The 25102-nt window shown below is 40.0% G+C and overlaps 1 protein-coding gene across 1 annotated transcript in view; it reads left to right on the top strand.

Annotated features, from left to right (window-relative positions):
• Nucleotides 1–24686, top strand: part of LOC115776234 (receptor-type tyrosine-protein phosphatase gamma-like) — a 462780-nt gene extending 438094 nt beyond the window's left edge. The window contains exons 10-12 of the mRNA XM_030723842.1: nt 11733–11841; nt 12234–12283; nt 23577–24686. Of these exons, the coding sequence (XP_030579702.1) occupies nt 11733–11841; nt 12234–12283; nt 23577–24428 (1011 nt within the window). The 3' untranslated portion in view covers nt 24429–24686. The remainder of the gene's footprint in view (nt 1–11732; nt 11842–12233; nt 12284–23576) is intronic.
• The last annotated feature ends 416 nt before the right edge of the window (nt 24687–25102 follow it).

Below are 25102 nucleotides of genomic sequence, written 5' to 3'. Positions count from 1 at the left end.
TTGTTGGTCCTTTAGTGCATACATAATCTTTTCTAGTGGGAGGGCAATTAGTTAATTGCCACTGGTTAGGGTTAAGGTTAGGGTTTTTTCCAAAACAACGATATACATCTTTTTGCATTGAACAGGCTTAGGTTTATAAATGTCTGTGCATTTTTAGTATATTTGTGTTTTTCTGGGTACAGTCCATATAAAAACAGCTTTGGATCCAGTATTAATTGTTTGGAAATAATTTTCTCAATTATATCCTTCACCTCTTTCCAAAACACTGTTGTTTTCCTGCAGTACCACATACAGTGAACCAGTGTTCCTCTGTATTCTGTACATTCTGGACATACATCAGGTATCTCCCTCATACCTATTGAGATCTACTGGTGTTACATAAACCACATTAACCATTTAAACTGTATCATTTTGAGATGTGTGTTATTAGATCTAGTGTGGGCCAATGCACATGCCTTTTGCCAATCCTCAGAAAATTCTAGTAGCAAATCTTTCTTCCATGCTTTAAGTCTATCATAGGATCCTTCAGAAAGATGTGACACCATTGAATAATAAAATTTAGATATGATACCCTTCTTCCAACTATCTTTTGTCAGCATTCTTTCAAAATTTGATTGAACAGGTTTTGTCAGTACATGATGCATTCGTATAAAGCTTCTGAGTTGGAGATATTTAAAGAAATATTTCTTATCTAAGTAGAATTGCTTATGTAGATCCTGAAAGCTCATTAGTATATCAGAGTCAGGCAGATAAAGATTTTGAATTGTCTAGAGTTCTCAATTTAAATGTTGCATCCGCTCTATCAGGTAAAAATAATTGGTTACCCCAAATTAGACTGAACTGAAATAGGCAGAATGGCTTGTTTAGAAGTTTTGTTTACATCCCTCCATACTCTTACTGTATTTTTAAGGAATGGGTTTTCAGTCTGTTTCAGCAGTTTAGTTATTGTATTTGAATAAATATATGAGGGGAGAGTCAAATTTAGACCTTGAGTCTCCAAGTCAGTCCAATTCAGCCCAGTAGTACAACAAAAAAATTGGGCATTTTAAGATTCCACGATCATAAGGAAGGTATAATAAAAACAGATGAAGTCTTGGCTTCTTGTTGTTCCATATAAAGCATATTAGCTGCTGTGGCTGAGCTGCTGTGGCTGGTGCTGAGAGCTGTAGCTGTGGACCTGCTGCAGCTGGTGCTGAGAGCTGTGGCTGTGGACCTGCTGCAGCTGGTGCTGAGAGCTGTGGGTGCAGAACTGCTGCGGCTGATGACTGTGACGGAGGAGACTGTGCAGACTGAAGTGGTGATTGAAGAGATGCTGAAGGCACAGAAGACTGCCATGAAGGCCTGGACCTGGCTGGCGCCAGCCGAGAAACAGGAACCGGTACAGAAGTGCACCTGTCCTTGGCCACTCCCACCCATGGAGCAGGTATGGGTGCAGAGGCAGGCCTGTCTGTGGCCGCCCCCACCCGTGGAAACAGAACGGGTGCAGGAGTAAGCCTTTTCTTGGTCACTCCCACCTGAGGTAACTAAATAGGTGTAGGTGCTGGGTGCTTGGCAGGAGCATAGCTAGAATTGTTTAAAAACACAGTCCCTTCTGTGGCCAGTTTATAGGAACGATCTCTTTAGCTAGATGAAGGTGTAGAGTGGTGACCAGAAAATCTCTCACTAACCTGTGCAAGGAGTCTAACAGCCAAGGAAAGCTGGTAACCAGTCTTCGGGGTTTGGCTGTAATGGCTTCCTGGTCTTCCTTGCATGGGTCAAACAACCTCTCATAACATAGTGTGTCAACAGAATGAACAATAGCCCCTCTCACCTCATCAGAGGGGAATAAAGTAAATTAGTCCATTATCTGATGGTATGAAACCGTTTCAGCAAAAACATCACTAGCCTTACTGACCAGCGCTTCCCCAAACATAATCTGTGAGTTCATAGTTTTTGCAAAACTCTCAGCAAAAAAAATGGTCACTCGCTGTGTCAGCAGACTGGTGCTGCTGAGCTCCCCACTGGGAGTGTCGTTTCCACTCCAATGGAGCTGGCTGTTGTGACAGGGATGGTGTGGAACTCCGCTGCTGCAGCAATGGTGTGGAAATCCACAGCAGCGATGGTGTGGAAGGGCTGGGTGGCACGGGGCTGGGCAAAGGATTCCTGCAGCATTAGACTGCATGGCTCTGGGAAACACTCTCTCCGCTACCGCCGGGAGCTCTTCTTCCTCAGTTGAGGCATTGACTGCTGTGAAGAAGAGACACTGGCGAGCGGAGAGGCAGGTGAGTGAGCGGCCGGAGTAAAAGTTGACCTACTCTGATCCCCAGAGCTCAGGCAGAGAACATGCAGCTGACATGGTGGGCAGCTGACATGGTGGGCAGCTGACGTGGCGAAGCTCGGGAATCTGGCAGAGGTGGCTGTTGAGGGGAGCAATGTCACTGGGGATCATTCCACCAGGCAGGTCCCCCCAGGGCCAGGTGAGTGCCTCTATAGGGGTTGGAGTCTGCGGAGTCCATTTTATGGTTGCGTTCTTCTGTCAAGTCTCCGCTGTGTGGCAGGCAGCGTTTGGACTCCAGTGCAAGACTCCAGATCAAGGACAATCAACTGCTTTGTTGTTGGAATGTGCTCAAAAATAATAACAAACTAAAGAAATGATGCACATTATACAGGAATGACACAGCATGCGGGAGAATGCAACAAAGAATGGGGGGAGGATGCAGACACTACATACACAAGAGATAATAAGGGGAAAGTGGACACAGCTGGGGAGAACAGGTGAGCGGACACACACTAAGGAGACTGAGGGAACAAAGAAACTAAGGCTATGTTCACACTGCAGCCTGAAGTGACTCAAGTCCGATTTTTTGTGAAATCCAATTTTTTTTGCGTGGTCATTCACATTTCAAAATATATGCAATTTGGATGTGATCTGTGTGTGAACTGTAGACGAACCTAGTGTCCCAAATGTGCAGTAGAAGATGCGATAACGTCACTTGTACCGAGCGTGCTGAGTGTTTATGGAAGTAAGTTTGTTTTCCTTCCCGTGTCCACGTAAAGGGAAGCAGAATAGTGATGTTTGTCGAGTATTAATGACAAGCAGGTCAGATAAATGCGACCTGGCTGTACAGACACAGGTCACGTTTGAAAAGATCGGATATGTATCGGATTTAGGACCACATATCCAAGTGGCCTGGGTCACATTTGAAAAAATCGGATCTGTGTTGTTCAGACTGTCATGATACAGGTCACATGAGGGCAAAAAAATCGGAAATGGGTCACTGCAATGTGAATGTAGCCTAATTCATTTCCCCCAAAAGTGGTGGCACCCCCAAATAACTCACAAGGCGACAGTTCCTAAAAAAGTTGGGACCCTGTCTAAAATGGCAATTAAAATATATGCAATTATTTGCAGAGCTCATAAAACTATAAACCATAAAACACAGAAAACATATCATATGTTTAATAAAAGACATTTTACTCTTACATTAAAAATATTAGCTCATTTGGAATTTGATGGCTCATCCCAACAAGATCTTGGAATGGGAATGGGGGGCAGCAAAAAGGGGAAAATGTAAGTAGTACTAAACTGACACAGCTGAAGAAAAGAATTGCAGCTAATAAGTTTAATAATTATATTGACCTGGCATCAGGTCAGCAAGTTGATTGGGTACAAAAAAAACATTTTAGGAAGGCAGAGCTTACCAGAAGTAAAGATGAGCCAAGGTTCACCAATCAGCAAAAAAGCTGTCTATAAGTTGTAAAACAATTACAGCACATATCAAAACAGTTCTGAAAATCGAGACAAATCTCTGTGCATAAGGGACAGGCTGAAAATTAATATTGGATGCCTGTGATCTTCACTGCATTAAAAACAGGCTTGATTCAGTCACAGAAATCACTGCATGGACTCAAGAACACTTCCAGAAATCATTGTCTGTGACCACAGTTTACCGTGCTACTCAGAAATACTGGTTAAAGCACTATCGTGGAAAGAAAAACCCCTATGTGAATATGATCCAGAAATATCACCATCTTCTCTGGGCCAACGCTCATTTTAAATGGACCAAAGCAACGTGGTAATCTGGTCTTCTTCATCAGATTAATCAAAATTGGAAATTGCTTTTGGGAAGCATGGATGCTGTGTCCTCCAAACTAAAAAGGAGAGGGACAATCTGGCTTGTTATCACTGTTCAGCTCAAAAGCCTGCATCACTGATGTTATGGGGTGCATTATGCCTATAGAATAGCAGCTTGCACATATGGAAATGCACCATCAGTCCTGCAAGGTATATACAGGATATGCTCCCATCCAGACAATGTCTTTTTCAGAGAAGGCCTTGCATACTATAGTAAGATAATGCTAAACCACATACTGCATCTAGTACAGTGACATAGCTTTGTAATAGAAGAGTCTGGGTGCTGAACTGGCCTGCCTGCAGTTCATACCTTTTGCCAACTGAAAACATTTAGGGCATCATAAAACAAAAGGACTGTTGAGCATCTAGATTCCTATGTCAGACAACAATGGCACAACATTCCTCTCTCAAAAGTTCAGTAGCTAGACTCCTTAGTTAGACTCCTAGACATTTATGGATTGTTGTTAAAAGAAGAGGTAAAGACTGGGGGTGGAACGGTTCACAAAATCCACAGTTTGGTTCATGTCGTGGTTTTGGGGTCATGGTTTTTGGTTTGGTTTGGTATACATTAGTATGTCAGCAAAATTATGTTACATATTGATTATGCAGCGCAATTTTAATTATAGCATCACTGGTAGCACGTATGAGTGCCCAAAACATGTAAGCGATCTCTTCCTTGTTCATATGTTATTGGCCTGATTAGCCCCTGCGACTTCTGAGTCATTTTGCCAGATCAAGTCACTTATATGCTGAAATCCTGCAGCTAAAGATTTCATGTCTTTAGCTATGAAACTTCCCAGTGCTTTCGTTATGGCTTTTACCCCATCTGACTTTTCACCAAGAGGCTGTTTAAAAGCTGCGGGGAGCAGAAGTTGTTCTTTCCTGCCTGAGTATCTGTCAATTGACACTTTAGGGTGTCCAACATATTGGACGTGTTACCGCTAGCATAAGCATCACTTGTTGCACAGTGCTTACACACTGTTGCAGTTTTATCCACTACTTTTGTGCTGATGTCATCATATGTAGCACTAAATCCAAAATGGTCCCACACAGCAGATTGAAATGATGCTGCTACTGATGCGTCCTCTAACTCTGGGTCTCCTTTGTCTTTATCGGTTGCCATTTCCACAACCTGGCTGCTGCACTAGACACTTTACCCTTCTGCCCCTTCATTTGGGTTCCTGGCACAAGGCTTTTTTGTGGATGACCTGAACCGAACAATGCACATCCTGAACCAAGACAAGCGTACCAAACAGGACAGATTTTTTTCATGAACCGTTCCACCTCTCAAGCCCAACTTTTTTTTCAGATATGTTGCCATCAAATTCAAAATAAACTCATATGTTTCTTAAAATTGTACATTTCCTCAGTTTAAACATTTGTTATAGTTTACTGTAATTAAAAAATAGGTTTATCCATCCATCTCCTTTTGCTTATCCTGTTCAGAGTTGCGGGGGTGGGGTGAGGGTTGGGGTGGGGTGGCTGGAGTCTAACCCAGCTGTCATTGGGCGAGAGGCAGGGTACACCCTGTACAGGTCGCCAGCCTGTTGCAGGACTAACACAGACAAACAGACCACCATTCACACCTATGGACAATTTAGAGTCACCAATTTACCTAACCCCAGTAACTGCATGTGTTTGGACTGTGGGAGGAAACCGGAGTACCTGGAGAGAACCCACGGAAACACAGGGAGAACATGCAAACTCCAGGAATCATAGCCATTTTTTCAGAGGCTTAAAAAGTAAGTAAAAAGTAAGGTTTGTTTTTTTTTAATATTTGGATAATAATCATGCACATGCAATGATTGCTTGACATCTAGAATCCACTGACATCGCCAAATGTTGCATTTCTCCCCTTGAGATGCTCTCCCAGACCTCAAGTTACTGTTGTCTGTGGGTCTCACTGCCTTCATTGCAGACTTTCTGGATGTTGTGGGGCTCTCTTGACTAACATACCTCATTGTGTGGAGGTCTGGGGCAGTACCTCTGTACTTGTAAATTGACATGGTCACACAAGGGAGCAAGGATGTCAGATTAGCAGGGAGATATCATCATTCCCACACTCTGAGATTGGATACCAAGCCCCAAGAACAACTGGTACATTGAATGACAGAGCAGCTGACATGAGATCATGGTTAAGCTGGAAATCTGGACCCTCTATGGCCAATTACTAAGACTACATGAAGTACCCACTGAAAGTCTACTAGGAGATGTGAATGCAGTATTACAGACAATCCGTATTTCGACCATCACTGAAGTAAACCAGCTGATGTATACCACAGTAATAGTGATCCTTGAGAAGCTTGGCTATATATATATATATATATATTAAACTACCATTGCCTCTGTAATGTCCTGATTCTGCTGCCTGATGTCAAACCTGATTTACATGACAGTATTGTCCCAACCGTCCTTCCACCTTCAGACAGGTGTGCCTTCTCATAAAGCAAATGTGTCCTGCCAGTGAAGATAAACTGATTGATACACAACATTCACATCAGGAACTTTGCATTCACAAAATCAGGCATGCCCTATTGTAAAGCCTAGTTTGTCTTATATTGTACTCTAGACAAGACCGTAATACGCAAAATGTTGTACACTCTAAAAGGTAATACCTATTCTTACTTAAATTACGTTTGTGTGCTTTACTTAAGTCTCACTATACTGTTGAGTTAACTCAAGCAATGTGAGTAATGTACATGTTTAGCCTGAGAGAGGTACAAGACTAAGTTCTAGTGTGTAAACTGGACTTGAATATTTTTGTTACTGGAGTGAATGCTGGGGTGAGTTCAGCAGTGCACATGCGCAGTACAGAAGTGCGGGAAGCTTCCAGAAACCCTGTGGACTTACACATTGGAAGAAGCTGATCTTCTCTAAAGGTGAGCTGTTCATCTTCATTATATTTTCATGTGTCATGTATGACTTTATTATTCAATATATTGTCACAGGCTAGTTTTGCATGATGATGCATAAACGTATTTGCAGACTAATTATAATGTTAAGGTTAGCATGGGCTTATGGGGCCAATATTAGCTAAAACTGCCATGTACTATATTTTACTTGAGAGCCTTTAATGTTTTGTCCATAATAAGAGCTCTTAACATTAATTACCTGTATTTCAAATGCAGCACGTTAGCATGTTTGTAAGCGTAAACCAGGCCTGCTAACATTCGTGTAGCCTTAATTTCACTCAGTCATGCGGAGGGTAATGTGACGTTCAGGAACAAGCCTTGCATGGAAAAACTGCTGAATGGTTCAAATACTGGCACCAGAACCCCGTCGGTGGAAAAGCGGCCAGTGAGAGCTGTTCTTTGTTTTTTTACGACTTTGCTTGCTTATAATGCTCTGCACATGTAGCATGGAAGAAAAAAATGCAATGCATTCCACTAAATAAGTGCTCTCAACAAGCAGAACAATTATTATTTGTATCACTTATTGTGAAGAATGTGATTCATTTTCTTCAGAAGAATCTTTTGCTTACTTTTATTGTTTTTCCCTTCTTGTAGACCAGTGATGTTGTTGCCATGAGGACTGCTGTCCTGCGATGTCTCTCGGTTTTCCTCGGGGGTGATGAAAGAGACTGCTACAATGCCTCTTTTGTACGTATTGCAATTTGGTTTGTTAGAGGTTCTGCACTTGGAAATCAAGATTTTCACCCCATTCTTTTTTGCTCTTTTTTTTTCTTAATAGCCACAGGATTCAGATGCCGTGGCAGACTTCACCCAGGTTCCTGTGGGATTATTGCCTGTTATTCCTTAAGTCAGTCAGCAACCAGGTCCGAATGCTCATCAACTTGAACCATCCAGCATGTTATCATTCTGGAAGGTACAATTGTCATGGTTGACACTGATCATGCTGTTTGCCTCATATTTGGACTGACCTGTGTCCTGCATCCTGACAGTCCAAAACGCCTAAAAAACACCTTTGACTTCATTCAGAGGCTGATGCTCAGTCTGATTTCTTTTTTTATGCCATTACTTGTATTTCTATGTTTTTTTCATATTGTGTATTCATTTAATATGATATTCTTTTAACTTACTATCATATTTTAATTTGATTTTTTTTTTTTTTTTTGCACTGTGTTATCAAAAAAGTTGGTAAAGTTCTTATTTTGTATTTGTTGGATGCAATGTTTGGCACATGGATTACTTCATCAAGCTATTTATTTATTTCTGTTTATTGCCAAGTATGTCAGAATCTGTCCTCCATATATAACTACTTAAATCACTTTTTTTCAAGTAAATGTTACAGTGCTAGAGTGCCTACTTGTTACAGTTCAAAATAAACTGTTTCAGTTGCTGCTCATTCAGCCTGTAAGCTGATTTAAGCATCTTTCTGGTATTACTGTTATTGAGCCCTGTGGAAGGGTAAAAACGTGATTAGTTTTGTATTTGTTCATGTGTGGCCACATTGGCCTTTTGTTAAGAAGCTAAGGATAGTATTTTTTTAAAAATAAAACACTGAACCTTGTGAACTCATCATGTTTTGTTGTAGTTACTTCATGCATCATGCAATCGGTTTCCTAGAGTCTGCTAAGTAAACTGTACTGTTCATGTAAGTTGGACTAACTTGATGTAGCTAAGTTAAGAACAGGTTAATTTACTTCCTATTTATGAGTTGAAACAACTTCACTAAACTAAGTTCATTTAACTTAACACGATTAAGTTGACACAACAAGGTCTTAAGTACACTGAACAAGTATAAGTTAAGTAAACAAACATAAGACTTAATAGTTATACTTACTTACATTTTTCAGGGCAATCGGTTTCCAAGATTTTCTTAAGTAAGGTCAACTTGTCAAATTTTAGAGTCTACATGAAAATAGTTAACTATCTTGACAAGATATCAATTAAGTGAGCAGGAAGTTTTTTTGTTTTTTTTTTTATATATACAATATGAATGTTATGGTAAGAGTATTTTTTTATCTGTGTGCTCTAAAATGTATAAACCACAGTGTAAAAGGTGACGTATGTATGGTATTTGTATTAAAGTGTAGACTCTCTTAGAATTATGTACCTATCCTGCAGGTAGCCTAAGACAGCACAGATGCCTCATTAGCATTAATATGAACCCTACTAACCACATAAATATAATGGGCATACATTCCAATCTACTGGAAAAGTGCTCTTAATTCCCATTGGCTCCCAGTCTCATCTCCTGCTTCTGTTGCATGGTCAAACCTGATTTGCGTTTATGTAACTGTGAGCTTCTATCTTGTGAGCATTTTTTCAAAATATATTGTTTGCATGTAGAAACATTCACATGTAAAATAAAGACAATATGACTGAGACTGAGATGTGTGTTTTTGTCCTGATAAAACTCACACAATGCAATAGCAAAAATGATTTACTTTCTCCACATTGGATTACTGTAATTATACACTATTTGTTTTTTAGAAAACCAGCCAGTTCCCGATATTTTAAGACACAGTTTCCTGTAAAATTTCCTTGTTTTATTTTGCACATCCAGTTTAAAGGGTTGTACTGCATGATGACGACACAATCACACTAACCCTAAGCCTAGCAAATGTATAAAGTTGATATGAGTTGTTAATAATCTCACGACTGCATATTAAAAAAAAAAATGTTTTGAGTCCCTCGACGTCGTACAGTATCAACACTATTAAATAAATCTGACAAACGTGATTAAATTACTCCTGATGAAGCTCTTTAGAACCTTTGCAAAGAGGAAACAAGTGGAGTTAATTACCAAGGACAAAACACGAAAACAATTCAGTTATCCAGCGAATGTCAGAGATTTTTTTTTCTTGTCCGCAGGTAAAAGAAAGGCTCTAATTTTACACATTAAAAGGTGACAAGAGTGCCAGTATAATGCAAATGAGGTGCATCAGCAAGCAGCAAGCACTCAAATGGAAGAAGTAACACTCGCTAATGTCACACAGACAGACATCTTTATTGATCCCACTAGGGGGAACTCAACCTGTCAAGCAGCAGGGTATTTCAAGCAATTTGCAGAAGTAGAGATGATGCTAAAGACTATATAGGAATGATACTATAAATAGGAATAAATAATAAATATAAATAGGAATGGTAAAGAATAAAAATATAACAATAATATAAAAAAGAGAGAAGTAAATAATAAATAACAAGAAAATAAAATAATAATATGTAAATAAATATATCTTATATATGGGGAAAAAGCAGTTTTATACAGTAGCAGAAGACCGCAGGTAGTTTGTGCAATGAAGGAAACAATATTGCAGTAAAAAAAGAGCATTTCTGCAATGAGCAGGCACTGGGGCGAGTGTAGGTTTGTGCGCATAGTATGTGTGAGAATGTATGTTTGTGTGTATGTAAGGTGCCGTGATGATGATATAAGTCCAGTCAGATGTCCTCAGAATTTGTCAGGTGTGTATGTCTGTGATGTGGGTGAGTTGAGTCTTACTGAGCAGCAGGGTTCTAAGTATCTATCGGAGAGATGTTTGCATGGAAGGCTGGGTTGATGCTAATGATGTGCTGATTCTCTCCTACAGTACCTATCAGCATATACAGCTTTTTGCACCTAGGGATGAATAAATAAATAAATAAAAACTGCACTATGAATTTGGACACAGTTGCATTTGGAGTATCCCTTTCACAGCGCATCATTTTTGGAGTAGAGTACAGTATTAAAATGAATCACACAAAGAAGATACACACTGTACTAAGATTAGCTACAGTCATCTTAGTGCACTGAGTAATGCTGAACATAAACATGTATGACAGTGATTGTTGATGCTATGGCTGTTGCTGAAATGTATCTGGAAAGACAGCATTGGCACGGGTCCCTCCCATACAGTAGCTTTTCCTCAGCCTAAATGTTTTGAGATCTCCTCATATTCCTGGCACATTTCTGTAAAGCACACAATACAATACAATACTGTATCATTGCATAATCCCAGTGCTATCCTGTCAGACTTGCCCTCTTGTATCACATCTAAAATGAACCCTTTACTGACAGAATCCAGCAGTAATCAATTCAGGTTTAAATTTTGATTTTACCTTTTGTTTAAAAACATTTGCAGTGCCATTAAATAATCATTTTATGCGTTCATGTTCATTAGTCAGCAAAAACCATGCAAGGATCACTTTCTGTGTTCTGATTTCCCTGTTCAGTGTGCACAACCTCTACATTATTTGCTTCAAGCAAATATCTATATCAGTGTTTTATAGAATGATTCCCCTTTATGATCCTGTTAAAATTATAGAACCCCTGAGCAAATATTAAATGTATGAATATACAGTGTAGCAGGCTGTAAATGAATGTTCTTCCTTTATCACTGCTCCTCCTGGTGACTACACAAGATTTTACCACCAGTTTGTTGTCGCATTCCCCACGTCATAAGCGGGGGATCTAATTTCGGCCAAGGATTGACCACGAACCCGCCAAGGTCCAGTCAAGGATCACCTCAATTTAATTTTCAATTTTAATTATACAGCAGCTGTCATAGGAGGAGAAGCTGTCAGTTTTGAGGTTTATGAGGTTTTCAGTACTATGTCCAAACTCAGACATTAACTACGGACCCCCATCATAATTTCAGTGACCTGTAACAAGATTGACATGATTCGGCAATGCCAACCTTATTGATTTTCTTACTGCAATTTCTGCTGTTGTTCAGGAGGCCATCATTTCTCCTGGCTCCCCTGATGTGCTCTACCTGTTTCGAGTCCAGGCGATCTGCATGAATGACATGCGTAGTGACTTCAGTCAGAGCATGCTTTTTAGAGGTACTGCACACACACACACACACACACACACACACACTCCTGACACATTCTCTTCTCTAATGTCATGCTGTAATGTTGTAGTTGCACTAGCCAAATATATTATTAGAGACAGAAAATTTCTTTGATTATTATATTAATATATATATATATATATTATTATATTAAGGTTATTAAATTAAACTATCAGTGTATCAGTAGGTGCAGGCTAAAGGACAATACAAGCAGACATCTTAAATTATGTGCTATCGTATTAGTACCTTGTATTTACAGTTTCATGAAATGATTAAAGAGCTTATAATGGACTCATGGATGTCTTGACATCTCTAAGTGAAGTGTTCCATAGTCCTATGTTTCACAGTAGATTATGTCATATTTTCTTTCTCTTGTTTCAGCAAACACTACCAGGATTTTTGAGGGGACAAGGATCGTAAAAACTGGAATGGTAAGGGCAACAGAGGTGAATCAGCACTATTGTGCTTTCTCTTCTTATCCATGTCTATGAACATCATCTGTGTGTCACTCGGCATTACAATCAGGATTAGAAAAGTCAAATTTACATCCAACATTTTAATTTATTTGTAAAATGTGACAAAAACTTTCTGAAACAACCTGACAAGCATTCAATTCAGATTGAGGAAACAAATAATTCTACAAATGCACTAAATATATTCTCTCTCTCTTTTTGCTTTATTTCATACAATAAATGGACTAGTTCTTATATAGCGCTTTTTCTACTCTGTCTGAGCACTCAAAGCTCTTATACAACATGCTTATATTTACCCATTCATACAAGCACTTTCATGATTAATTAAGTGCTTTTTTTATCTAACATTCACACTCCAACGCTTGCGTCAGAGAGCAGCTTGGGGTTAAGTATCTTGCCCAAAGATACGCTGGCTCGCAGCCTGGAGTAGCCAGCAATTGAACCGCTGACCTTCCGATCAGTAAGTGACTGGCCCTACCTCCTGAGCTACAGCCACAATAATGACTACAATGGCTATGAATTTACCTAGAATCAATTGATGACAGTAATGAATCACTGGTAAACTACTGAGCACACTCCAGATAAAATTTCACATCTCATGTTCAATTCAATTCAATTCAATTTTATTTATATAGCGCCAAATCTCAACAAACTGTCGCCTCAAGGCGCTTTGTATTGTGGGTAAAGACCTTACAATAATACAGAGAAAACCCAACAGTCAAAACGACCCCCTATGAGCAGCACTTGGCGACAGTGGAAAGGAAAAACTCCCTTTTAACAGGAAGAAACCTCCAGCAGAACCAGGCTCAGGGAGGGGGGGTCATCTGCCGCGACCGGTTGGGCTGAGGGGAGAGAAAGACATGCTGTGGAAGAGAGCCAGAGATTAATATCAATTAATGATTAAATGCAGAGTGGAGTATAAACAAAGTAAATAAGGTGAATGAGAAACAGTGCATTATGTGAACCCCCCAGCAGACTAGGCCTATAGCAGCATAACTAAGGGATGGTTCAGGGTCACCTGATCCAGCCCTAACTATAAGCTTTATCATAAAGGAAAGTTTTAAGCCTAATCTTAAAAATAGAGAGGGTGTCTGTCTCCCGAATCCAAGCTGGAAGCTGGTTCCACAGAAGAGGCGCCTGAAAGCTGAAGGCTCTGCCTCCCATTCTACTCTTAAGTATCCTAGGAACCACAAGTAAGCCAGCAGTCTGAGAGCAAAGTGCTCTGTTGGGGTGATATGGTACTATGAGGTCTTTGAGATAAGATGGTGCCTGATTATTCAAGACCTTGTATGTGAGGAGAAGAATTTTAAATTCTATTCTAGATTTAACAGGGAGCCAATGAAGAGAAGCCAATATGGGAGAAATCTGCGCTCTCTTTCTAGTCCCTGTCAGTACTCTAACTGCAGCATTTTGGATCAGCTGAAGGCTTTTCAGGGAGCTTTTAGGACAGCCTGATAATAATGAATTACAATAGTCCAGCCTAGAAGTAATAAATGCATGAATGAGCTTTTCAGCATCACTCTGAGAAAGGATGTTTCTAATTTTAGAAATATTGCGCAAATGCAAAAAAGCGGTCCTACATATTTGTTTAACCCCTTAACTGGCAAGGGCCCGGTGACGGGCCGTTTGTAGTCCCTTTTATATGGCAGGCTAGACCCTCCCATTTTTATTGACACGTCATTCGGCCAATCATGTAACTGGCTGCACCAAATCACCTGACAACGCTACGTGACGCCCTCTGAGTATTATTGGCTCTGGGAAACCCATTTCTTAACATGATTGGCCGAATGAGGTGTCAGTCAAAATGGGCGGGTCTAGCCTGCCATATAAATGCACTTCATTCGGCCCGCGGACCAGACGCAGCCGATTAATAGGCTATGAAATGGGTTGTTCAGAGCCAATAATAACCAGAGGGTGTTATGTAGTTGTTTCAGGTGATTTTATTTGCTGCCAGTTAAGGGGTTAATATGTGCATTGAAGGACATATCCTGGTCAAAAATGACTCCAAGATTTCTCACAGTGTTACTGGAGGCCAAAGTAATGCCATCCAGAGTAAGTATCTGGTTAGACATCATGTTTCTAAGATTTGTGGGGCCGAGAACAAGAATTTCAGTTTTATCTGAATTTAGAAGCAGGAAATTAGAGGTCATCCAGGCCTTAATATCTTTAAGACATTCCTGCAGTTTAACTAATTGATGTGTGTCATCTGGCTTCATTGATAGGTAAAGCTGAGTATCATCTGCATAACAATGAAAATTGATGAAGTGCTTTCTAATAATACTGCCTAAGGGAAGCATGTATAATGTAAATAAAATTGGTCCTAGCACAGAACCCTGTGGAACTCCATAATTAACCTTAGTGTGTGAAGAAGACTCCCCATTTACATGAACAAATTGGAGTCTATGAGATAAATATGATTCAAACCACTGCAGTGCAGTACCTTTAATACCTATAGCAAGCTCTAATCTCTGTAATAAAATGTTATGGTCAACAGTATCAAAAGCTGCACTGAGGTCCAACAGGACAAGAACAGAGATGAGTCCACTGTCAGAGGCTCTAAGAAGATCATTTGTAACCTTCACTAATGCTGTTTCTGTACTGTGATGAATTCTGAAACCTGACTGAAACTCTTCAAATAAACCGTTCCTCTGCAGATGATCAGTTAGCTGTTTTACAACTACTCTTTCAAGAATCTTTGAGAGAAAAGGAAGGTTCGAGATTGGCCTATAATTAGCTAAGACAGCTGGGTCAAGTGATGGCTTTTTAAGCAGAGGTTTAATTACAGCCACCTTGAAGGTCTGTGGTACATAGTCAACTAATAAAGACTGATTGATCGTTTTTAAAATTGAAGCATCAATAATTGGAAAGACTTCTTTGAACAGTCTAGTAGGAATGGGATCTAACAAACATGTTGCTGGTTTGGAGGAAGTAACTATTGAAGTTAACTCTGAAAGCTCAACTGGAGCAAAAGAGTCAAAACAAATACCAGCAGTGCTGAAAGCAGCCGAACATGAAGAATAATCTTTGAGATGGTTATGAATAATCTTTTCTCGAATGTCTAAAATTTTATTTGTAAAGAAATCCATGAAGTCACTACTAGTTAACGTGAAAGGAATACTCGGCTCTACAGAGCTCTGACTCTTTGTCAGCCTGGCTACAGTGCTGAAAAGAAACCTGGGGTTGTTCTTATTTTCTTCAATTAATGATGAATAGTAAGATGTCCTAGCTTTACGGAGGGCTTTTTTATAGAGCAACAAACTCTTTTTCCAGGCTAAATGAGCATCTTTTAATTTAGTGAGACGCCATTCCCTCTCCAGCTTTCGGGTTATCTGCTTTAAGCTGTGCGTTTGTGAATTATACCACAGAGTCAGGCACTTCTGATTTGAAGCTTTCCTTTTCAGAGGAGCCACAGTATCCAAAGTTATACGCAGTGAGGATGTAAAACTATTGACGAGATAATCAACCTCACTGGGAGCAGAGTTTAGGTAGCTGCTCTGCACTGTGTTGGCACATGGCACTGAAGAGCACAACAATGAAGGAATTAGATCCTTAAACTTAGTTACAGCACTTTCAGAAAGACTTCTACTGTAATTAAACTTATTCCCCACTGCTGTGTAATCCATTAAAGTAAATGTAAATGTTACTAAGAAATGATCAGACAGGAGGGCGCTTTCAGGGAATACTGTTAAGTCTTCAGTTTCTATGCCATATGTCAGGACAAGATCCAGAGTATGATTAAAGTGGTGGGTGGGCTCCTTTACATTTTGAGAGAAGCCAATTGAATCTAACAATAGATTAAATGCAGTGTTGAGGCTGTCATTCTCAGCATCTACTTGGATGTTAAAATCACCCACTATAATTATTTTATCTGAACTGAGCACTAAATCAGATAAAAAGTCTGAGAAATCAGACAGAAACTCTGAGTAAGGACCAGGTGGACGATAGATAATAACAAATAAAACAGGTTTTTGATTTTCCCAATTAGGATGGACAAGACTAAGAGTCAGGCTTTCAAAAGAATGAAAACTTTGTCTGGGTCTCTGATTAATTAATAAACTGAAATTGAAGATTGCAGCTAATCCTCCTCCTCGACCTGTGCTTCGAGCACTCTGACAGTTACTGTGACTCGGGGGTGTTGATTCATTTAAACTAACATATTCATCCTGCTGTAACCAGGTTTCTGTAAGGCAGAATAAATCAATACGTTGATCAATTATTAAATCATTTACTAATAGGGACTTGGAAGAGAGAGACCTAATGTTTAACAATCCACATTTAATTGTTTTATTCTTTGGTGCAGTTGATGAAGCTGTATTATTTATTGTTTTTGAATTTTTATGCTTAAATAGCTTTTTGCTGATTTTAGCTTTGTTTTTTGGTGGTCTGGGAGCAGGCACCGACTCTATGGGGATGGGGTTTTGGGGGGATGGCAGGAGGAGAGAAGCTGCAGAGAGGCGTGTAAGACTGCAACTCTGCTTCCTGGTCTCAACCCTGGGTAGTCAGTTTTTAGGAGGGTTAATAAATTTGGCCAGATTTCTAGAAATGAGAGCTGCTCCATCCAAAGTGGGATGGATGCCGTCTCTCCTAACAAGACCAGGTTTTCCCCAGAAACTTTGCCAGTTATCTATGAAGCCCACGTCATTTTTTGGACACCACTCAGACAGCCAGCGATTCAAGGAGAACATGCGGCTAAACATGTCGCTCCTGGTCTGATTGGGGAGGGGCCCAGAGAAAACTACAGAGTCCGACATCGTTTTTGCAAAGTTACACACCGAGTCAATATTAATTTTAGTGACCTCCGATTGGCGTAACCGGGTGTCATTACTGCCGACGTGAATAACAATCTTACCAAATCTACGATTAGCCTTAGCCAGCAGTTTCAAATTTCCATGAATGTCACCTGCTCTGGCCCCTGGAAGACATTTGACTATGGTCGCCGGTGTCTCTAGCTTCACATTTCTCAAAACAGAGTCACCAATAACCAGAGTTTGTTCCTCGGCGGGTGTGTCGCCGAGTGGAGAAAAACGGTTAGAGACGTGAACAGGTTGGTGGTGTACCCGGGGCTTCTGCTTAGGACTACGCTTCCTCCTCACCGTCACCCAGCCGGCCTGTTTTCCCTGCTGCTCGGGATCTGCTGGGGGGAGCTAACGGCGGCTAAGCTACCATGGTCCGCACCCGCTACAGGGGCCTGGCTAGATGTAGGATTTTCCAGGGTGCGGAGCCGAGTCTCCAGTTCAGAAAGCCTGGCCTCCAGAGCTACAAACAGACTACATTTATTACAAGTACCGTTACTGCTAAAGGAGGCCGACGAGTAACTAAACATGTGACACCCAGAGCAGGAAAGTGCAGGAGAAACAGGAGAAGAAGCCATGCTGGTAGTGAGTCGGCTAAGGGCTAAGCTACTAGCTGAGCTAAGCTAGCGAATTTCTAAAAACAAATAAAGTGAGTAATGTGAATACAGGTGATTCAGCAAAGAGTATGCTATTTAAAGTAGGTGAAGATTACACTAAAATATATTATTATCCAGATAAATCGAGTTATACAGATATAACAGCTAACAGACAGCAAAACACTGTGCTCCGAAACAGGAACAGGAAGTGATACAATACCGCAGTGAGAGCCAACACCAAGTGACAGCCTGACTCAAAGAATTCTTGGTGAAAGTGGTTGAAAGGTTTGCAATCTCAAGGTTTTATTTCCTACATAAGTGATCACACTTTAGTTTTATTGTACATAAATCGGTGCACATTTCAAATGACCTTTAAAAGTTAAAAAGCAATTTGAAGTCTTCCAATTCGTGGATTCTGTGTGACCCTTTAATCCTGATGGTTTTGATCCTGTAGTCTCTTATACGCTTCTTCTTATTTTTGGTTATAATAAGACAGAAAATGTTGAATGTTCACATGAAATGTGGCCAGAGTTTGAAATAATTAGACAAATTCATGTCAAACAGGTATGGAATATGTGACATCTTCAGGCCTCATAGGCTTCCGAAGAAACAGTTCATAAAATATGTAAAATATAATTATGGAGTATAATGCAAAATAAAATATGTAAGTAGAAGTAATAAGTATAAATATGATAGTAGAAAAGTATGTTAACAAAAAATATGTATACTGTTTATAATTGAAATATTAAATCCACCATCATGTTTCACAACCGGACAGTGAGCTTAATATTTGCCAAACAGAGATATCCTACTGCAATCTATTTTGCACAGGATGCTCATGTTGTACACGATCATATTTGTGAATGTGGTGCTCAGACATGTATGGATATACTTGACAATTTACCGTTACTGTATTCAAGACTCTTTATTGTCATTTCTGCCATTGAAACATGCAACAGAAACAAAATGGTGCAAATAACGTTAAAAACAATCTAACTAAAACATAAACATTCTAAGATATAAAAACAGCAATAAGGCCAGCAGCTGGTGGCATTCATACTGAGTAGTGAGAGCCTACAGTAAGTGTTGAAGTGTATATGCTGTGCTGTGCAACTAAGATTATTCAAAACAAGAACTGTGCATATGTTCAAAGAAGGTCACACTGTGGGACGAAGCTGTTGAAAAGTCTGCTGGTTCTACAGCTGATGCTCCTGAACCTTCTCCCAGATAGTAGCAGGAAAAACAGGCTGTGAGATGGGTGGTAAGGGTCTGTTAGAATATCTGACACCCTACAGACGCAGTGCTGGCTGTAGATGTCCAGCAGCGAGGGGAGGGGGCACCTATGATCCATCTTAACCAACATTTTCAGCTAATGTTTCTCATAGTTCTTACAGCTGCCAAACCACGAGGTGAGGCTGTAGATCAGGGGTGTCCAAACTTTTTTCAAGGAGGGTCAGATTTGACAATGTGAAAGTACCCGAGGGCCAACAGTCTTTTATGACATTATTTTTAAGAATAAAAGATGCGTATAAATGTTGTTATTTAATACATTCATTTCCATGCAGCAAACAAACATGAAGTAACCAAATTTCCAACTGAAATTTCTAACATTCAGAAACTGTAAAATGCTGCTGTGCAGTTCTCATAACAGAACAACAGATAGGCTGCTGACACTGAAGTGAAGGGCACACAGGCACAAAGGGGAGGTCTGGCTCCTGAGCAGTGTGTAAAATGTCACGTAGGTGGGAGTCACTAAATCTGGATCTCAGCGGTTCTTGTTTAAGTTCAGAACAGAGGAAATCTGTGCAAACAAACATGTGGAGCCAAACAAGCAGAACATTTTCTTTCACATCTCTGGAAACTTGATCTTGTCCAGCTGCTGGTGTTGTGCCAAAAAAGTGATTTTTTGCCAAAAAAGTGATTTTGAAAAAAAAAAAATTCTAATGTTTTTATGTGTTTTTGATGTATAATGTTTCTGCTTATATTGGTAAGTAGACTGTAGTCAACAGAATTTATGAAGGCCTTAAGAATAAAATAAAGAAATGACCTGTTTTGCAAGAATCTTCATGACTGTGTTATTGTATCTACATAATAATCAACCTGGTCCTTTTTGGCCCACATCAGCTCTGTTTATAAAAGTGTGATGTTATATTTGTTGCTACTTCTGCTGCCCCCCTTGGCAAGATCTCTCTGAAAAAATGAATTTTATCCTGATAAATAAAGTATATATAAAAGTCACTTTGCCAAAATGTGATTGCAGCGTCTACCTGTGACAGAAGTGTCCTTTCTCACTCAAAATGAATTGATATGATTCATGAGAGATATGCTTGACAGATTATAGGCCAAAAAATCATTTACAGCAGTTCAAATACAGCAAATCTTTTTTTTTTTTTTTTTGGAGGGGGGAAATACCAAAAAATCACTAGCGCTAACCGGTGCATACTGCTTTGTTTGCGCACCTGTACTGAAAAGTTGCTAAGTTGGCAACACTTTTGTGACCTCCACCCAAGTCGCACGGCATCACACAGTATGGGCTGCGATTGGCTAATCATTCAATCATCTACTTTTTGAGGTTTTGAAACAGTTGGCAGACATCTGTTACACAACACTGCCTCCATGAGTTAAAAAGGGGAATTGCATGCTGAGTTGTATTCATTGCTTGGGCTGGTGGGCCAAAAATAACACGACACATGGGCCATATAAAATCCAAGCTTGGGTCATGTTGGGCCCATAGGCTGTAGTTTGGACACCCCTGCTGTAGGTCATAATACTCTCAATGGTGCCCCTATAGAAGATGATCAAGTTGACCTTCTTGACACTGACTTCAGTGTGGTGAACGTCAAGTCCTCACTGCTGACCCTCTCCACAGCAGCCCCACTGATGGTCTGAGGACAGTAGGCCTGTTTGCCAGATTTCCTGAAATCCATCAAGATCTCCTTTGTTTTTTCTATGTTAAGGAATAACTTGTGGGACCTGCACCACGACGTCAATTGCTCCACCTCCATTCTTTATGTTCTTAATGAGGTCCACCACAGTCGTGTCGTCTGCATACTTAATGATATGGTTGGTGGCGTGGGTGACTGGGGGTGAGTGCATTCATGGGTATGCAGGCTAAACAGGAGGGGACTCGGGATGCAGCCTTTTCTCACCTTAACTGTCTGCTCCCACTGCATCAGGAAGCTGAGGACCCAGTGGCAGATGCCAGTGTCCATGTCCAGCAAGCTCAGCTTCTCCTCCAGTTGCTGTGGAATTATAGTATTAAACGCCAAACTAAAGTCAATGAAAAGGACTCTGGTGTAGGTCTCTTGAGCTTCCAGATGGGACAGGATGAGTTAGAGTGTGGTGGAGATAGCATCCTCAGTGGAATGGTCTAGCTTGCAGGCAAACTGAAGGGGGTCCAGGTTAGCAGAGAGTGGAAGCCTTGCCACAGCCGCTGGGTGTCCCCTGTGTTAGTGAAGTGGCTGTGAAGACTCTGTCCATAACACCCCTTTGCCTCCCTAATGTCACGTGACAGGGCCCTCTTAGCCAGTCCACAACCTCATAGCAAGTTATAGCCTGTCAGCAGCTCTATGTCTGGTATGCAGACCTTTAAAATCACCTCTGCAGCTTCACTGCAGTGTCCACGATGGTCCAGCAAAGCCATGTCTTGGGAAAGATGAAGACATAGCAATCCCTCAAACCATTTTGCTGTCTAGTGAGCAGACGTTAGCCAGGAGGACTGTTGGAACCAGGGTTATTATAGTTAATGAAAATGAACAAAATAATGTAACAAAAAATGAAAATGAAAAAACATTTTTGTTAATTGAAATAAATAAAAATGATAATTAAACGGAAAAAATTATAACTAACAAAATCTGTATTGTGAGTTTACAAAACTAACTAAAACTAACTGAAATTATAGGTAAAATTACCTTTGTTTTTGTGTTTTGTCATTTTATTTAAAAGCCTTGTGGATTGATATGAAATCATTTTTTTCCACTCCAGTGGGAATGCCATCGGGCAACTGTGCGTGTGCATGTGCCTACATGCTCACTGTGCTGGTCCATAAAGTAATGGCAGCAGTGTGCCGAGAAAGCAGTAGAGTCCCATATGGAGTTTATTTGAGTAGAATAGCACAGATAGAAGCGATTGTCTTGTTGTGGATGATGAAAAAATGTGTGACGCACTTCTCAAGCGGAAAACCACCAACATCAAAGTCCGCCTGAGAAACGCGCACAACGGCTACAGAAACTGCCCTGAACCTATGACGTGATCTGACGTGCACCTCTGGAGAAACGGAACTACTCCCCGGGTTCATGTAGCCCGCAACTTTGTGATTAACCTGTTCAGTCCTTGTGCACATCCGGCCACTTTTCACCACAGTGTTTGAATTTATCAGTCAGAGAATAACAATCAGGAATAATAATCAAAGCATCAATATAAGTCAGCAAATTCCTGAAGGGAGACTGCTAAAACTATCGGAATGGATGCGAGGGAATGAAGAAAGTGAAAAAACAGGGACGAATATGTTTGCATCAAAAAAAAACTGAGCGCAAAGAGCAAGGACCAAAAAAAGTCCCAGCCAGCACCGCGTATAAAACACCAGCACGTGACCACAAGGTACGGTGGTATGCAAAAGTTTGGGTACCCCTGATAATTTTCATAATTTTCCTTTATAAATCATTGGTTGTTCGGATCAGCAATTTCAGTTAAATATATCATATAGCAGACGAACAAAGTAATACTTGAGAAATGAAATGAAGTTTATAGGATTTACAGAAAGTGTGCAATAATAATAATAATAATAGTAATAATAATATAATAATAATAATAATAAAAGTATGAAAAGCTAAAACTAGTACTAAAACAAATGAAAACTAGACTAAAAGTAAGCATTAAACCAAAAATAAAAACTAATAAAAATGAGCAAAACTACTCAGAAAATGAACTAAAACTAAATTATAATGTAAAATTCAAAACTATAATAACCCTGGTTGGAACTGCTGGCTTGTGTGGGTTAGCCATTATCCTGGCATGAACTTCTCTGTGGTTGCCAATCTTTTCACAACACCTCCAATCCCTCCTGCATGTTGTTGTCATGGGCAGCGGTGTCTCAGGGCCCGGTCAGACGTAACTTGTTCAGGTGATGAAGCACAGTTGGCTGAAGTATTTCATAGCAGCATTTTGTGCTGTGGATGTTCAATAAGCATTGCCAATTCTAGATGCATCTTGCACTTACGCAGTTAGCTTCACTCGTCACACAGTTTAAATCACGCATAATAGTACATTCATCCACACACTCTGCTAACTTTCCAGGAGAGGTCACTGCAAGCACAGCAAGCATGCTGCCATATTCCAAAAATAAAAAAGGTTTCTAATCAAAAACATTAATTTACTTAACCACTATTACCAGTCTGAGTGACTGTGTTAGAGATTGAGAAATGAGATAAAAAATAAATAAAAAAAAAAGGATTCATTCAAGCTACTCCAGTGGAGTTCAAGAATAAAAATGAAGCACTGGAAGCAAGCAAAATACGTCTCCAGCAAAGGTCTAGAAATTGAGTAGCTATTTAATATACCTTTTGACACTCAAGTTACTTGATCCCTTTTGGGTTTACATTTGTTCCTTTTGTATTTTTTGTAGCACAGATTAAAAATTTGACCAGTTAAGCACAGTGGCTTTTTTTTTTTTTTTGATTATCACCTACTAAACTTAGAGAAAATCCAGTGAAATAATTAAGTATAAATGGAACAAACTTTGAGGGCTGAACCTTTAAAATTGACATTAATTGCAAATTTTGTCATTAATAATGTCAAAGCAGACTGAGTTCATGGAATTAGTAATAGTTTTACTTTGTATTTACAATTTTTTTTCTTTCTAAGCCGACAGTGTCTCCAGCCTCCTCAGCTGATATGGCTCCCATCTCCTCTGGCTCATCTACTTGGACGTCATCTGGTATCCCCTTCTCATTCGTCTCTATCGCAACAGGCACTGGTCCATCCTCCAGCGGTAGTCAGGCAACTGTTGCATCCGTGGTGACTAGCACTTTACTGGCTGGTCTGGGCTTTAGCGGTGGTGTCATCTCCTCTTTCCCCAGCTACATTTGGCCAAGCAGAGCACCCAACCATAATCCCACCTTCCACCATCAGACTACCAAAGCCATTGAGCACACCGAAGACATGTCTCCTGTCACAACTGCTGCAGTTAAGGATAATAATGAAACTGGGGGTGAGAACAGAGAAAAGTGCAAGGATCATGGAGAGGAAAGAGAGAGGGAAGGACAGGATAAGGACGATCAGGAGGAAGAAGAAAATAAAAAGGAGAAAAAGAAAAGGAAAGGATCAAGGGGTTTAAGCAAGGCAAGGAAGAAGTACAGCAACATAACAATGAAGCTGTCACACAGTAAGATGTCGGACTCCACTGCAAGGGAGAAAGAACACACTGGAAAAGATCCTACTAACTCACCACCTGTTAGAGAATACCAACTAAAAGCAAATAGTTATAATCCACTTCACTTTAATCCAAATGCTACCAGAGAATCAGCCAATGAAAAAACACCAATCCCCACCCACAAGGACCTGGCAGTAACACTCGGGCCCAGCATAGTGGGAGACAAAAAGCACTGGAATTTCTTCTACCATACTGGTAAGTCAACAAAGCTGGTCACAATACTATTAGCTATTTGGTCAATTTGCAGAACAGCAGATTCTGGTTTAACCTATTATTTTTCATGACAAGTAATTTTATGAGATTACTTATCATGAAAGATATTCCAACTTGTGTGGTGAAATTCCGTGCAGTTTCCAGGGCCGCAAGGAGAATCCCAAGTATATTCTGGATAAGATTGTTAACCTCAGAAGTACATGTCTCTGTAAAAAGTTTTTAATTTGTCATGAGTTCTGTATCAAGAATGGACTTCTGAACACACAGTGACCAAAGTTTGGAAATTGGCTAAGCAATGTTATTCCTTCCAGTTTGGTAAGGCAGTAATAGCTGGTATCTTTTTGTGTAATAGCTAAAGGATTATTATTGCTAATGTGATGTGGGTGGGAGTGGGGGAGTGATGATCCAGATGATTCTGAAGAACATAATTACCTGCACTTCCAGGTGCTGGAAACTTGGGGAGCTGTAGCTCACGCTGTAAAAAAAATCTGTAATTTAACAGAATTTTTCTTACAAATTTTATAGAATTTCCTGTTATTTTTAAGTAATGAAATATCAATAAAATTACAAAAAAAAAAAAAAAAAAAGACAGTGAATTAACATGTCTAATGTAAAATAATGTGAAAAACCTGTGCCTGTGAATAAACATGATTTTAATTTTTTTTTAATGGAAAATGTATTTTTTTTCTCACACAAAAAGACTAAAAATACATTCACAAGTTTAATCCACTGGAGCCGACGCACA

Source organism: Archocentrus centrarchus, unplaced genomic scaffold (genome assembly GCF_007364275.1).
Source record: "Archocentrus centrarchus isolate MPI-CPG fArcCen1 unplaced genomic scaffold, fArcCen1 scaffold_29_ctg1, whole genome shotgun sequence".
In the NCBI taxonomy this organism is placed as follows: Eukaryota; Metazoa; Chordata; class Actinopteri; order Cichliformes; family Cichlidae; genus Archocentrus; species Archocentrus centrarchus.
Note: the sequence above shows the minus strand (reverse complement) of the source record. Positions and strands in the feature narration are given on the sequence as shown.